The sequence below is a fragment of the Pipistrellus kuhlii genome, unplaced genomic scaffold, assembly GCF_014108245.1.
Source record: "Pipistrellus kuhlii isolate mPipKuh1 unplaced genomic scaffold, mPipKuh1.p scaffold_m20_p_1, whole genome shotgun sequence".
Taxonomy (NCBI): domain Eukaryota; kingdom Metazoa; phylum Chordata; class Mammalia; order Chiroptera; family Vespertilionidae; genus Pipistrellus; species Pipistrellus kuhlii.
The window spans coordinates 20,280,103-20,295,405 of NW_023425404.1; the positions used below are offsets into that span (position 1 = coordinate 20,280,103).

A 15,303-nucleotide genomic window follows, 5' to 3' on the forward strand; every position below is an offset into this window, starting at 1 on the left:
CTTAATGAAAAACAGATAATGCTGGCTGACGAGAACGTCCACCAAACGGTCCCTTTTGGCCTGGCGGGAACAGAGCGGGAGAAGATGAAGCCGAGAGGAGGTTCTGAACACGGTGCACTTGAAGAGCAAAAGCCTACGCAGCACATGCCTTCCAGAGCGGACAGCAAACCCCCCTCGGCGTACGTTTAAAACGAAATTCAAACCAGACCCTACCGCCTTGGCGAGCTTCACACCGTGCTCGTAGGTGAGAGGTTTCTCCTTCATATACAGCAAACGGGCCAAGGTCTTGGGGTCATCGCGGAGATCAATCTGCAAAAAAGCATCCACGCATGTGATAAACTTCTTCTCAGGTGTGACCAGGTATTATTTTATTTTATTTTATTTATTTAATATATTTTATTGATTTTTTTTTTTTTTTTTTTTTTTTTTTTTTTTTTTTTTTTACAGACAGGAAGAGGGAGGGATAGAGAGTTAGAAACACCCATGAGAGGATTGGTAGAATCAACATCATCAAAATGTCCATACTTCCTAAAGCAATCTGTAGGTTCAATGCACTCCCCATTAAAATACCAACGACATATTTCACTGACCTAGAAAGAACTCTCCAAAAGTTCATTTGGAACAATAAAAGACCCCGAATAGCCACAGCAATCTTGAGAAAGAAGAGTAAAGTAGGAGAGATCTCAATACCAGACTTCAAACTATATTACAAAGCCACTGTTCTCAAAACAGCCTGGTACTGGCACAAGAACAGACATATAGACCAATGGAATTGAATCGAGAACCCAGATATCAACCCAAATCACTATGCTCAATTAATATTTGACAAAGGAGGCACGAATATACAATGGAGTCAAGACAGTTTCTTCAATAAATGGTGTTGGGAAAATTGGACAGACACTTGCAAAAGAATGAAACTAGATCACCAACTTACACCATTCATAAAAATAAACTCAAAATGGATACAGGACTTAAACATCAGATGGGAAACCATAAAAATACTAGAAGCATCCACAGGCAGCAAAATCTCAGACGTATGCCAAAAGAACTTCTTCACTGATACTACCCCTAGGGCAATGGAAGCTAAAGAGAAAATAAACAAATGGGACTACATCAGAATAAAAAGCTTTTTTACAGCAAAAGAAACCATCAACAAAGCAACAAGAAAGCCCACTGTGTGGGAGAACATATTTGCAAATGATACCACTGATAAAGGTTTAATCTCCAACATCTACAAACAGCTCATACACCTAAATAAAAGGAAGATGAATAATCCAATTAAAAAATGGGCAATGGATCTAAATAGAACATTTTCAAAAGAAGACAGAAGGAAGGCCAAAAGGCACATGAAAACATGCTCAAAGTCACTAATTGTCCGAGAGGTGCAAATCAAAACAACAATGCGGTACCATCTCACACCTGTCAGAATGGCCAACATCAACAAGTCAACAAACGACAAGTGTTGGCGAGGTTGCGGAGAAAAAGGAACCCTCGTGCACTGCTGGTGGGAATGCAGACTGGTGCAACCACTGTGGAGAACAGTGTGGAGTTTCCTCAAAAAACTGAAAATGGAACTCCCATTTGACCCACTAATCCCACTTCTAGGAATATATCCCAAGAAACTAGAAACACCAATCAGAAAGGATATATGCACCCCTATATTCATAGCAACACAATCTACAATAGCCAGAATTTGGAAACAGCCTAGGTGCCCGTCAGCAGATGACTGGATAAAAAAACCATGGTACATCTACACAATGGAATACTATGCTGCCATAAAAAAGAAGGAATTCTCATCATTTGCAGCAACCTGGATGGAATTGGAGAACATCATGCTGAGTGAAATAAGCCAATCAATGAAAGAGAAACACCACATGACCTCACTCATTTGTGGATGATAAAGAACATTATAAACTGATGAACCAAAAGATAGATATAGAGACAGTATATCAACAAGTAGACTGTCAAATTACAGCGGGGAGGGGAGGAAGATCTGGGAGAGATAATAGATCAACCGAAGGACTTTTATACATGCACATAAGTACAACCAATGGACACAAAACTCTGGGGAGGGAGGGGATGTATGGGAGGGAAGGAGGGGGGCAAAAAAAAATCAATAAAATATATTAAAAAAATAATAATAATAAAAATAAAATAAATTATATTGGTAGCCTGGAAATGCAAAAAAAAAAGAAAAAAAAAGAAAAAAAAAGAAACACCCATGAGAGAATCATCGATCAGCTGCCTCTTGCACAGCCCCTACTGGGATGCACCCCCAACCAACGTACATGCCCTTGACCAGAATCGAACCCAAGACCTTTCAGTCCACAGGCCAATACTCTATCCACTGAGCCAAACCGGTTTCGGCCATGACCAGGTATTTTAAACTGTGACATCACAGATCTCTCCCCTCCCCTCCATGACATCTATGAGGTTGATACATCTTCTTTAAGAAAGCACACGCACATGCCCATGTTAAGTCTAAACATGACGGTGACTTCCTCGTCAGTGTATGCACCAGGCTTTCCTTGTCCTCTCCCCTTCAAAGCAGTTACCCGGGGGCTGAGGACTGTCTCCAAGGATTCGGTGGCTGTCTCAGATGTTTTGGAAATTTTCTCTTTATTTCTAGAGCATTCTGATAGGGCATACAAGATAACTGATGGGTCTCATTAGCTTGCAGTGATGCTTAGTTGATCCTACACTATATTATTCATTTTTAATAGTTTATTTCCTGGCAAAAAGAGATATATGTTGGCTTTTTAAAACCAAATCCTCCCCCTCTCAGGACATTGTAACAAATACGCTGCGGGCTCTGAAGGAAAGTCCGAAGGAGAAATTTCCAAAGGGTTTGTTTGCTTAAGGAATAAGCATTCATCTCTCCAAAGGCAAGACGACTCTGCAAGTAGCATGTATGTTTGGTTAGGTTTTATAGTTTAATTAAATATTTTAGTTGCTATAAATCTCACTGTGTATGAGAACCCTGGCATGCATGAATGTGTGTGAATGCGGGCCCATGTCCTTCAGCATCTTCCCTTTCTGTGTCTTGGGGCTAGTACTTTGGGTTTAACACAAAGAACAAAATCTACTTAAAACTATAAAAAGTTGGAACAACATTTAACACCTTTGTGCAATTACTGTGGGAAATCCAAGCAGCGGAACTTCATTAGCTTTGAAAACACTTTAAAGCCTTTGTGGTCGCAGTTTAGCTTTTCTGGAATATCTGTCTTCACTTTGTCCTGAGATCTGGAAGACCCAGGTGCTTACGGGTAAGAGGGAAGAGTGAATCTGTTGGCAGGAGCGTCACCAAGGCTTTCCTGTACATCCTGATTGCTGGCGTTACTTTGCTATTCACACCTATTTTGGAACTTAGTTATACAAAATATCAGCTGGTAAGTGTACTTGACATCCCTTCTTCATTCTTCTGGCTCAGGGCAGGAGAAGGGTGCCAATTTCAAAAATTACTTGGTTATTTAAGAATAAAAAGCCAAGTGATTCATTTTGAAACGTCACATTAAAACTTCCTGTTTTGAATTACATAGCTCTATTCTTTTCAACTATGGCTAAGTAATTATGCAGACCGTAAGAACGGCTGGGCTGTTTGTAGGATTGATCTCACCTGAGATCCTCTTCTGCAGTGTTTGGTAGGAAAAGGATGTTCAAGATATTCCCTCAAAGACCTTCCCTTTTATGGCCACCTCCCACCAGCCCCATCCGCCCTGCCATCGCCCCCTTTATGTAACCTGGGTCCCGATGAGGACGTAAGGCACGTGGGGCATGCAGTCCTTCAGCTCCGGGACCCATTCCTCCTGGACGTTGTGATAAGAGGCAGGATTTACCACCGAGAAGCAGATCAGAAACACGTCCGTGTTGGGATAGGAGAGAGGCCTCAGCTGGTTGTAGTCCTCCTGTGGGGAGAGGGGGTACAGCCTGGTGAGCGGGTCCCGTTTGGTTCCGTGGAATCCTGACACAGGCAAGATCCCACAGACCCTGTGCCTTCCCTGCCCTGGAACCTGGTGCTTCCTCATGTTACTAGAAATAAAGGAGCCATCAGTTAGAAAACATCTTTTTGCTATGTGTGGAAATGATAAATTGCTCCCTTTTAAGATGAACTTTAAAAAATATTTTTAACAGCTTCAGTGAGATAATTTACATACCTCAAAGTTCACCCACTTAATGCACACACTTCAATAAGGATTATTGCAATTCTGTCACATTGGAACCGTGTTGTACTGAATATGTTTTTGAATTAGTGGGCCATTGGCCAAGGCAGTGAAATGCTCTCCTTGTTCACTTTTTAAAAGTTGCATTTACATTTAACTTAGAAAAGCTAACTAAAATGCAAAATAAGGAGTTGAAGAATTATGTTGTGTGAAGGTTTAGAGCTCAGAATTTGGGATTTGTTTCTAAGTCTAACTACCACCCTAGGGTGGCCTAATAAATGTAATGCCAGTTTAGTTGTTTTCTCCCCAGAGACTTTTCCGAGCAGAATATGCCCTGGTAAGAGGCCCATATGCTAAGAACACTCCCTCCCAGGCCATAACCTACAACTGCTGATGACACCACCTGCCCTTTTCACTTATTCCTCACACCTGCGGGGTCATAAACGGAGCAGGACTTTGTGGATTTTGTCCTCATGCCCAACTTGTACTCTGTTCATGGCAAATGTTCCATAAATGCTGTTGACTGATGAGATGACCTTGGTCTTCAGTGACCTGCAAATGAACACATGGCTTTTCCATGGGTCACTTACTGCGATAGAATCACCTGGGGAGTTTTAAGACCATCTTGATGCTCTGTTAGCCAACTACCTGCCCTTACCCACTCTCCTACTCTGGGGCCAATTAAATCAGAATATCTGGCTTGCATATTTGGGCATTTTGACTTCCTTGATCTGGAATTGAGAACAGTTAATTACATAGTCATCATTATCACCTCCATCAACTATATATATATATATATATATATATATATATATATATATATATATATAAATGATTCATTCTTAAAGGCCAGCCATTGTTTCAAGCACTTACATGCATTATCCTGTTGAATCATCACTACTGGAAAGATGGTACTATCAATGTCCACATTTCATAGAAGAGGAAATTAAGGTTAAGAGAAGTTCAGCAACTGACAAATGTCACAGAACTATTAAATATCAGGATGGGATAGTTAGCCTGAATCCAACTCTAGCTCTTAATCGTGACCACACTATTGCTTCAGAATTTTAAGTGGCAGATTAAACATTTTCTCAAAAATTCAGTTACCCAGGAATCTTAATATAGACTCATGCTTTACCCAAGGGGCTAAGAAATATAGAGACCACATGGTGTGTGTGTGTGTGTGTGTGTGTGTGTGTGTGTGTGTATTACTATATATATATAGTAATCTCCTTCATTGCCTGCATCTATCAGAAAATACCACCAGATGGCAGCAAACACTGTATATTTAAAACCTCAAAGTAAAAAACAAAAAACAAAAAAACAAACCCCAAAAACAAAAAACAAAACAAAACTGGGAGGAATGTCACAGCTAGACGAGGTAGGAGCAAATAACTGGGAGTCGGAAAGGATCATGACTTTCTACCCAGAAGCTATCAAATGAGTCCCTCCAGCTGAGGGGCTTCTGACCGTGTCCTTCATCGGACCTTATCCTGCTCTGTATTCTGATCTCTCTTGTGTGGAAATAATACTCTTGCTGGGTTATTCCCTTTAAAAATGAGTATTAATTGACTCCTGAATATGTTATGGATGCCATAGGAACTATAGAAAGTGAATAAGAATTGTCAATCCAGTCGGGAGAAAGAAAGGAAAATATGGGAAACAACTCCATTTATGTGGAAGTGAGATGGGTGAATTATTTCTTGTTCTTTGTTAGCTCCATGATCATAGAATAATGAGAATCTTATTTATTTTTATTTTTAAAAAGTATATATTATTGATATTTTACAGAGGGACAGAAAGCTAGAAACATTGACGAGAGAGAATCATCGACCAGCTACCTCCTGCACACCCCCACCAGGGATGTGCCCGCAACCAATGTACATGCCCTTGACTGGAATCGAACCTGGGACCTTTACAGTCCACAGGCTGACGCTCTATCCACTGAACCAAACCAATTTCGGCAATAATGAGAATCTTGATTTGCCTGAATGATTTGACAGTCAGTACAGTGGCTCCCAAAAGCATGGTCCCCTGCCAGCAGCATTGGCGTCACTTGGGAGCGTGGTAGGCATGTCCACTCCAGCTCCCGCCCAGCCCTCCTGGGGCTGAGGCTCTGGGGGAGGGGGTGCTGCACCCTCTGTGTCTCTGTGTGCCCTCCAGGTGACTCTGTATCATCATGTTTCAGAAACACAGGTTACCATGCTTCCCTTCCACCCCAGCCAATTTTGTAGTTTAAGAAACCCCAGCCTAGGCAGATTATCTAAGTGACTGTATTGGGATTATAGAGCAAACATATCTTTATTTTAAAAAAAAATATATTTTATTAATTTTTTACAGAGAGGAAGGGAGAGAGATAGAGAGCTAGAAACGTCGATGAGAGAGAATCATCAATCAGCTGCCTCTTGCACACCCCCTACTGGGGATGTGCCCGCAACCAAGGTTCATGCCCTTGACTGGATTCGAACCTGGGACCTTTCAGTACGCACTGAGCCAAACCGGTTTCGGCAAGCAAACATACCTTTAAAGAAGCCTCACACCTGGGCCGCCTGGGCTCTTTCAGCCCCCATTTGCCACTGGCCAGAGCTGTGAAGTGTGGCAGGGGCTGGGGATGAACAACAGGGAGCATCTCCTGGGACTGAGAGCAGGGCAGTGTGAGGTCGAGAGATCTGAATGTGTACCAGCTGATAACGAAGTGATTTTTATGTTTGTGAATGAGCACAATGAGAGCCTAGATTGGAGGTTGAGATGGTGTAAAAGGGCTGAGGGAAGTGGGTAAAAAGTCTAGCTGGTATTTGAAATGACTGGTAAGACTGGACGACCAGTGCTTGAGTGCTTCTTGAAGGGACAGTGTTTTAATCTAAAAGAAAAAAACTCAAATGGGCCTTTGGAGGGTTAAAGTGGACAAAGAGGTTGGGGTGAGGGTAGGGGCGGAAAATCGGGGGGATGGATATTAGGGAGAGATGTGGGGAAAGGTAGGCTTTGTACTTCCCACCTAGCTACACCCCAAAGAGAGTAGAGTGGTTTGAAGGCAGGCCTGGTGTTCTGGGAGGACTGTGGGTGACTATTAGAAAAGTTCAGGGACCCCCTTAGCATCCAATGGTTCTGGTGGTGAGCGAAGCCATTAGACCAGCCCTCCTCAGACTTGATGCACATTTGAATCCCCCGGGATCTTGTTAAAGCGCAGATTCTTAAAAAAAAAAAAAAAAAAAAAAAAAAAAAAATATATATATATATATATATATATATATATATATATATATATATATATAATTGATTTTTCACAGAGAGGAAGGGAGAGTGATAGAGAGCTAGAAACATCGATGAGAGAGAAACATCGATCAGCTGCCTTCTGCACACCCCCACTGGGGATGTGCCTGCAACCAAGGTACATGCCCTCAAGCAGAATTGAACCTGGGACCCTTCAGTCCACAGGCCGACGTAAAGCGCAGATTCTTATTCAGCAGCAGGTCTGGGATGAAGCTCGAGAGTTTGCATTTCTAACCACTTTCCAGGTCACGCTGACCCCGCTGGTCCGGGGACCACACTTGGAGCGGCAAGGACAGTGCTTCGCACATTCCTTCCACCTCTCTTATCCCGCAGTCAGTTGGAAGTAGGAGTCTGCTTCCAAGTCTTCTTGGGTTTAGTGACATTTATCCCAGATTTCCAGCACAAGTCTCATTTTCCTATTAACCCATAAACACGCTCATAGCTGTCAGGCTTGGCTTGGAAAACCTGGGCAACATACCTAGGGCGGGGGTGTAGCCCAGCGCTTAAGAGCATGGGCTAGGGAGGCACATTCTCTGGGTTCAAATCTCACCCTGTCCCGTGACTACTGTGTAGTCTTGGGTAAGCTCTCACTGCCTCAGTTTCTTCCTCTATAAACTGGTTGGCAATAGTGTTGGCATCATAGGACTCTGATGGGTATAAAAGGTGTTAATATTTGTAGGCCACTTAGAACAGAGCCCTGAATGTAGTAAGCTCTTCAGTAGTCCAGAGTCCATCCTGCATCCCGTGCCAACGATTGCTGCAGCGCCCTTATCTTCATTGGAGAGCAGGGCTGAATCTGAAATGAGCTTTTCCCTAAACTGAGTAGTAACGAGACCCAAATGTTTACATGCTCTGGTCGAAACTCTGATTCAATGTCTCTACAGATTCATTTTTCAAAATGTGGGGGGAAGTAAGATCGTGTCCTAAGGTTGTCATGTGGGGGAACTGCTACCTAACCCCCAATTTGCACACTCTCAAACCACAGTAAGAAGCGTGTGATCAAGAAAGGGTGGGTTACTCATTGAGGAAAAACAATTATTTTGAGGTTTTAGGCAAACTTTCCATGGAGGATTGAAGCCAGGTTCTGTTCTCCAGATGGCCCCACTGGGTGAGCCAACAGCGAAAGGGAAGACTGACGTCCATCCAAGTAGACCCTGGGTTGCCTTTAATGAACCCCAGCTGTACTTGCCGCCCTGCCTGTCCCATGTCTCTGCAGCCCACTGGGGAAAGGGACCTTGAGAAATCGGGGCCGGAGCAGCCCAGGCTGAGGCGTGCAGCTGACGGCCTTTCTGCTCCCCCGCGCCCATGGTCGCTGGTGACGGACAGGCTGCCGTGGGCTGCGGTTTCTCAGTGACACACCCATTCTGTGCTTGCCCACATGCCGATCCTGCGGGGCTTGCATGCAGGGAACTCGGGGATGTACCCTGCTGAGAACCAAACTCCTGACACCAAAAGATTCTCGTTCTTCTCTGGCAGCGCCACCAACAGCCACTTCTGCAGATGTTGCTTTGAGATATGTCCATCCTGGAGTTTGGTCCGAGAGGCCTCCATTTGAGCCGCGGTTTGCCCATATGTAAGCCAGGGCCTACTCAGAGAAGGAGGCAAGACGTCTTAGTACCATGGCTGGCTCCACTCTGGGTGGTAGGAAGACGCTGGGCGCAGAGCCATGACCCGGGAGAGACCCCTGTCCTAGCTTGGCATTCCTCGGCCTGCGAAGGGCTAGGCGTTGCTCCAGCATCCCCACCCCAGCATCCTGCTCTCCATTGGCCTCTCATGATGCACTCTAAACAACTGGCCTGCAAGCACGTCATGGAAAAGTTGGCTCTCGGATTCTTTGAAGCTGAGCCAAAGACCTGAACTCTAGAGATGCCTTTCAGAGAGATGCTCAGAAATACACTCCTAGGGGGCATGTGCCGGACAGGATGAGACGGCAAGACTTAGAGGGATCTGGCTCCCAGGCCTGGCATTATTGCCTCCCCAGTGTGAGCTGAGGGGCAACATGCAGAGTCACCCTGAGAAACAGCCCTTATTTCATTGACTAACCCAGTGATTTTCAACTGGTGTGCTGCAAGTGTTTTTAAAACATGCAATATCTGACTTAGGGGCACTGACACTTTTCCCTTAGATTGTCAAATAAAAAAGTGATAAAAGCCAATATAACAAAAGTTGTCCAGTGTAGCTGAATCAAAATTACACTTATTTTATTTTATTTTTTTGGTTAGATTGGGAAAAAGAACAGTCTTTGGTGTGCCACAGAATTCTGGTAATTAGCTTATGAGATGTAAAGGGTTGAAAATCCCTGGCCTAACCTAATATTTGGAATTCTAACAGATGAAGCAGAGTTCTGAAGAGACTGTTTGTAGAAGACTCTACTCCAAGTCCAAATATTAGTTTGTTTCAGGCTTTGGGGAGAGAGCTAATGCCTAACAGCAGCTGCCATGTGCTGGCAGTGTATGTGTGTGACTTCATTGTGAACTGTTTTTATAAAGCAAATGCTTGGCTGGCTTGTCAGGGCTGGGTTAAGGTCTTAGTTGTGCCCAAGGCCAATGAAATGCAGCCAAGTGGTGGGAACAGGTCAAAAGATTTGTTCAGGGGTAACTTTGAGGGTAGAAATAATGAATTCCTATCAATTTACCTTTCAGAACACGTGCTTTTTGAGGTTGGTTTCATTAATTCTGACCCAGAGTTAGCTCAAGCTAAGATGAGGGACTCTGCTCCTTGGTTTATTCATGAAATAAAATTATGCACAGCAAGGCATCTTGCTGGGAACTCTATAGCCGGGCTCAGAGACTTATTACCTTTTTGTGGTTTAAAAAGGAATCAAGTTTGAGATCACAGCTCTTTCTTACTAGCAACTTTGGCCAAATGAGTGTTTTTGAGTTTGTTATAGATGTTTCTTAGCCTCATGACTGCACCAACATTATTAGACTATAATGGAGGAGGGTGACTACTCTATCTGAGGCAGGGAGTGGAAATTTTGGGACAATGCTTCTAAATTAAATTTATCATAAAGACTGATTGGCAGAGTCATTGAACCATGGAAATCAACTCAAGTAATATTTTTCACCACCTCTTCCTAACACTAGGAACCATGCCTCAACCACCAAGGACTTCTAGAGGGGTGCTTCTCAAATTTGTATGTGCACATTAATCACCTGGGGGTCTTTAAAAATAAATTTTAGAATGTAGTAGGTAGAGGTGGGGCCTGAGATTTGCATTTCTAATAGGGTCACTGGTGACATTGATGCTGCTGGTCACTGGAACATACTTTGAGTGACAAGGATGGTGTACAGACCAATAGCAGTATCATCAGGAAACATGTGAGAAAAGCAAATTCTTGAGCTCTACCTGTAGAACAAGAAATTGGGGCTGGGGCCGAGTGGCTGGTTTTTGTGTGATTGTGATGCCTGTTCAAGTCTGCGCACTGGTCTACAAAATGGACTACCGGTCATCCTTAGTGTAACAGATTTCAACATTTAATAGTTCTTTAAAAAATATATATTTTAGGGATAGAGAGTTAGAAACATCGATCAGCTGGCCCCTACACACGCTCTACTGGGGATGTACCCACAACCAAGGTACATGCCCTTGACCGGAATCAAACCTAGGACCACTGAGTCCATAAGCCGACACTCTATCCACTGAGCCAAACCAGTCAGGGCAACATTTAATAATTCTTTACTCTGAAAAGTTTCCCTTAGGTCTAGCCTCAAATCATTTTGCTTAATTACTCTATTTCTTTTAGTCTTTCTTAGAGTCATCTTTTTTTATTTTTATTAACTTTTTAAAAAATATATATTTTATTGATTTTTTACAGAGAAGAGAGAGGGATAGAGAGTTAGAAACATCGATGAGAGAGAATCATCAATCAGCTGCCTCTTGCACACCCCCAACTTGGGGATGTGCCCCCAACCAAGGTACATGCCCTTGACTGGAATCGAACCAGGGACCTTTTAGTCAGCAGACCAACGCTCTACTGCTGAGCCAAACTGGTTTTGGCTCTTTTTTTTATTTTTAATTCTCATCTGAGGATTTTCAAAAGAAAGGAAGGGAGAGAGAGAGAGAAGACATTAATTGGTTGCCTCCTGCACACCCCCTGTTGGGATCAAACCCATAGCCAAGGTCCTTGCAAATGCAAATGCCCTGATTGGAAACAGATCCCACCACCCTGTGATGCCCTGGATGATGCCCAACCAACTGAACCAATCTTGGAGACATCTTTTAAAGTTCCTACCCATAGAATTTGAGGCCTAGAGGAAAATGTAAGACATGTTTTGATTCTATTTCCTCGTGTTTTATGTTCCCCCAGAGCTTTGTCTACCTCTGAGCTTTCAAAGTAGCTGCTGGAAAACATTAAAGTGAAAGTTAAGTTGAAGAAATACCTAAAACCATTTGTTGTTATATTTTATCTGTGCCCATCACTTTCCCCTGTGTCAGAGGTTTAGGTCATTCTACTTTCTTCAATTTGGTGTTTAAAGATATTTTTGCCCTACCTTTAGAGCTTCAACTCCTATACTAGTATAAATTTTTGTTTTTCTAAAAAGGACCGAGCAGTGGGAAAGAAGAATTTAACTCCACATGAGCTTTTAAACCATTTTATTGAATTTGAAATTAAATAGAGGCCTGGGGAGGTTGTTCTGGGGACAATTAACTCACAGAAGTTAACAATTGCATGGACTGCTATACAAGGGGGAGGGCATGAGGGGCACAGAACACTTTTTAGAAGGCACGGGAAACAGAGGTTTCAGAGTCAGGCCATAATTCTTGCTGTACAGAACTTTTAAAACTGGATTTAATATCTATAAAACCTGACTATAGGGGAGAAGGGTGTAAACTCCTCTTTCTTTAAGACTGTGAGTCCCTGATGAAGGGGAATACCCCAATGATTATGTGATTGAGTTTGGCAACTCCAGACCAAAGAGCTGCACACCCTTCTTGCTGGAATGCTTTCTGGTGGAGGAGTAGCCAAGTATGAGGCCCCTGTACTTAGCTCAGAGGAGATGAACCAATCTTCCCATATTGGGGATCTGGGGGTATCCTGTTCTAGTTCTGTGTCTTGGTATTACTGTGAGTTCCCACTTCCTGAGAGTAGATGGCCCAAATAGCCATCTGCTGATGAGGGGAAACTGGATGCTCTTAGAAATCTTGAGTTTGGAGCTAGATTCTCTAGGTTCCCCACTTCTTAGACCTGCCCAATATTAGCCTTTGATGTCCCGCAGACATTTATACAGTGGTCCTTGCAAATGACTACAGAAATCCTAAATAAAATTCCATTTACTTTTTTTTTTTTTCTCTCCTAGTAAAGAGCTTTCAAGTTGAGCAGAAAGACATATAACCAGATACTTGGGAGGAGTGGGGAGAGAAAGGGGCGGGGAAGGCCTAGACAAATGTATAACTATAAATAACAATTACCAGGAAACTCACAGTGGGAAAGAGCGTGGTCAGATATTCACTCGAAAGGACTTAAGATGTAAAACTACACAACCCACTGATTTTGACCTTAACAAATGACCCAAGACATATGGTAACAAAAGCTCTATCAAAGAAATTGGCCCACAGCTATCCATTGCTTAACCACCTCCTCTCCAGCCGGTGAACTTGTAACATTAGAAACTTTTCATAATGGAGTATGGGGTGTTTTGAAAGAAAGTTAAGGCGGCATTTTCACCAAGTGGAGCATGTGCTAACTGATTAAGTGTTGAGAGTTCTAGTTCATTGCTTTAAGTTGATGGTTGGCCAGGTTTTCCAGACTTGAAGAGATATATCTAACAGAGTGAGAATATTTAAAAAATCTTAGAGACGTGAGAGTCAACTTCTAGTTATTCACTTTTGGAAAACATCTAGTTCTGGTTTTTCTTTCTCCCAACACTTACTCTGTTTTCTTCCTACCCCTTACTCACCATCTCCTATCTTATTTGGAACCTTTTCACAGCTCATTAGGCAATTCAAATAAAGGGTGGACAAAGAATATAGTGCAAAAATATAATGGGTGAAACTCAAACTTGAAATTGACTCAGTAATCCTAGATCTGGAATTGATATGAGTAGGAAGAACTTGAGAGTCTTGGCCAAATACATTATTTTGGTTATTGTTAGTCATCAATCAATGAATAAATTATTATTTGCCTATTAACATCTTGAATCATATAATGCTTAGTTTTTTTTTTGTAATTATAAATATTTTTAAGATATTAAGAATAAGCTTTGGTTGTCATTTAGGTAGATAATAAATTTGCCCTCAATGATCAGAAGAGGTAATATCTATTGAAGGAACCAATATAATAAAAATAAAACAAGATAATAATGTACCTGTCCTGCCGTGTCATACAGTCCGAGCAAGTGTTGCTTGTCTCCCACGGTCACAGTAACTAGGGGAGAAGAGAAAAAGAGAGTCCATAAATACAAGCTTTAATCAGGAGCCTTCACATTTCTCCATGCCAACCTCTCTTTGGGCAGCGAGGGTAAGCATATGCCTCATCCGTGTATATTCTAAACCAAGATGACAGCATGGTTTCCAAATGAAAGACAACCTTGGGCTGCAGTAAGAGTGGATGGGCTGAGCCAAGACCAGATTTTTCAAATGAGATTGTTATTGGGGGAAGTTGGGGTATCACTCTCCTATTGACTGCCAGAGTTGGAGTCCTTATGATATCTAAAGAAAAAGAGTTTTCTGAGACTTGCATGTGAAGATGAGTGATTAAAAAAAAATATTTTATTGATTTTGTACAGAGAAGAAGGGAGATAGAGAGTTAGAAACATCGATGAGAGTCATCGATCAGCTACCTCTTGCACACCCCCCACTGGAGATATGCCCGCAACCAAGGCACATGCCTTTGACCGGAATTGAACCCGGGACCCTTCAGTCCCCAAGCCGATGCTCTATCCATTGAGCCAAACCGGTCTCAGCTGAAGATGAGTGATTTTTATTTGCATGGGATTACATCCCTGGGTTTCGAAAGTCCCATTTCCCTTAATCGAGTCCGGGAAGAAGTATAATTGGGGTTTTAGTAGAGCTAAAAGCAAAACCAGTGCCCAGAGTTTCCTTTCCATGTTGCAGATGGGTCCAGTTCAGCATTAGTCTAGTTTCAGTCCATTAGTTCATTGTGTGTGGGGCAAATGCAGGTGAGTCAAGAGAGCATTACCCCCCCCCCCCCCCCCCTGCTGCCCCGCTCCACAAAAGAGTCCCTAGAGAGCAAAGAGAGAGAATTTCTTTGTTCAGGGGATTACATATTCTGAATTTCTGGCCCTTGCAGTGGCCACACCCATTCTGGCCAATGACCTATTCCAGGTGTGACTGACAGGAAAGCACCCTCCCTATGTCATCCCAACTTTACCGGGCATTTATCTATCTTCCTTTGCTGGACCCCTGGAAGTGTAAAATTGTAGCTTCCTGGCAAAGCTGCCCAAATGACATGCCTATAAAACTGGGCCTTCCCTTTGCTCTTTTCCTGTTATTAATAACTAGGTTAATTACAATGATATTAAGATGAATATTAATTGATGACCTAAAGGCACTCTGTAGACTTCTCATTGATTCTTATTAAGCCCTAGAATATCAAGCTTCTGAAGGGAAAAAAATGCCAAACTTTTTATTGGTTAGGTTATTTTTTCATTCCATTTGTTTGAGCCACCTTTCAGGACACAGAATTGTATAAGCATTCTCTCTGTTAGAAATCTGTTTTTATCTGTCTTTGAAATGTTAACAAAACCTCCAAAACAAAGAATATTAACCCATCTGCATATTTTATAATCTCTAAGGCAAAGCAAATAAACAAAATGGACTTCATATTTATTTTAAAAAGTTTCTTAAATTGAATATTCTGTGCTTTAGCTCAACTGATTCATTACACTTTTGAACCTTAGTTGCAGGAGGA

The 15,303-nt window shown here is 42.4% G+C and overlaps 1 protein-coding gene across 1 annotated transcript in view; it reads right to left on the reverse strand.

Moving 5' to 3' along the window:
• The window catches only part of RHOJ (ras homolog family member J), an 82,624-nt gene that overhangs the window by 12,157 nt on the left and 55,164 nt on the right, over positions 1 to 15,303 (reverse strand). The window contains exons 2-4 of the mRNA XM_036434627.2: positions 13,739 to 13,797; positions 3,741 to 3,905; positions 214 to 309 (exon numbers count right to left, since the gene is read on the reverse strand). Of these exons, the coding sequence (XP_036290520.1) occupies positions 214 to 309; positions 3,741 to 3,905; positions 13,739 to 13,797 (320 nt within the window). The remainder of the gene's footprint in view (positions 1 to 213; positions 310 to 3,740; positions 3,906 to 13,738; positions 13,798 to 15,303) is intronic.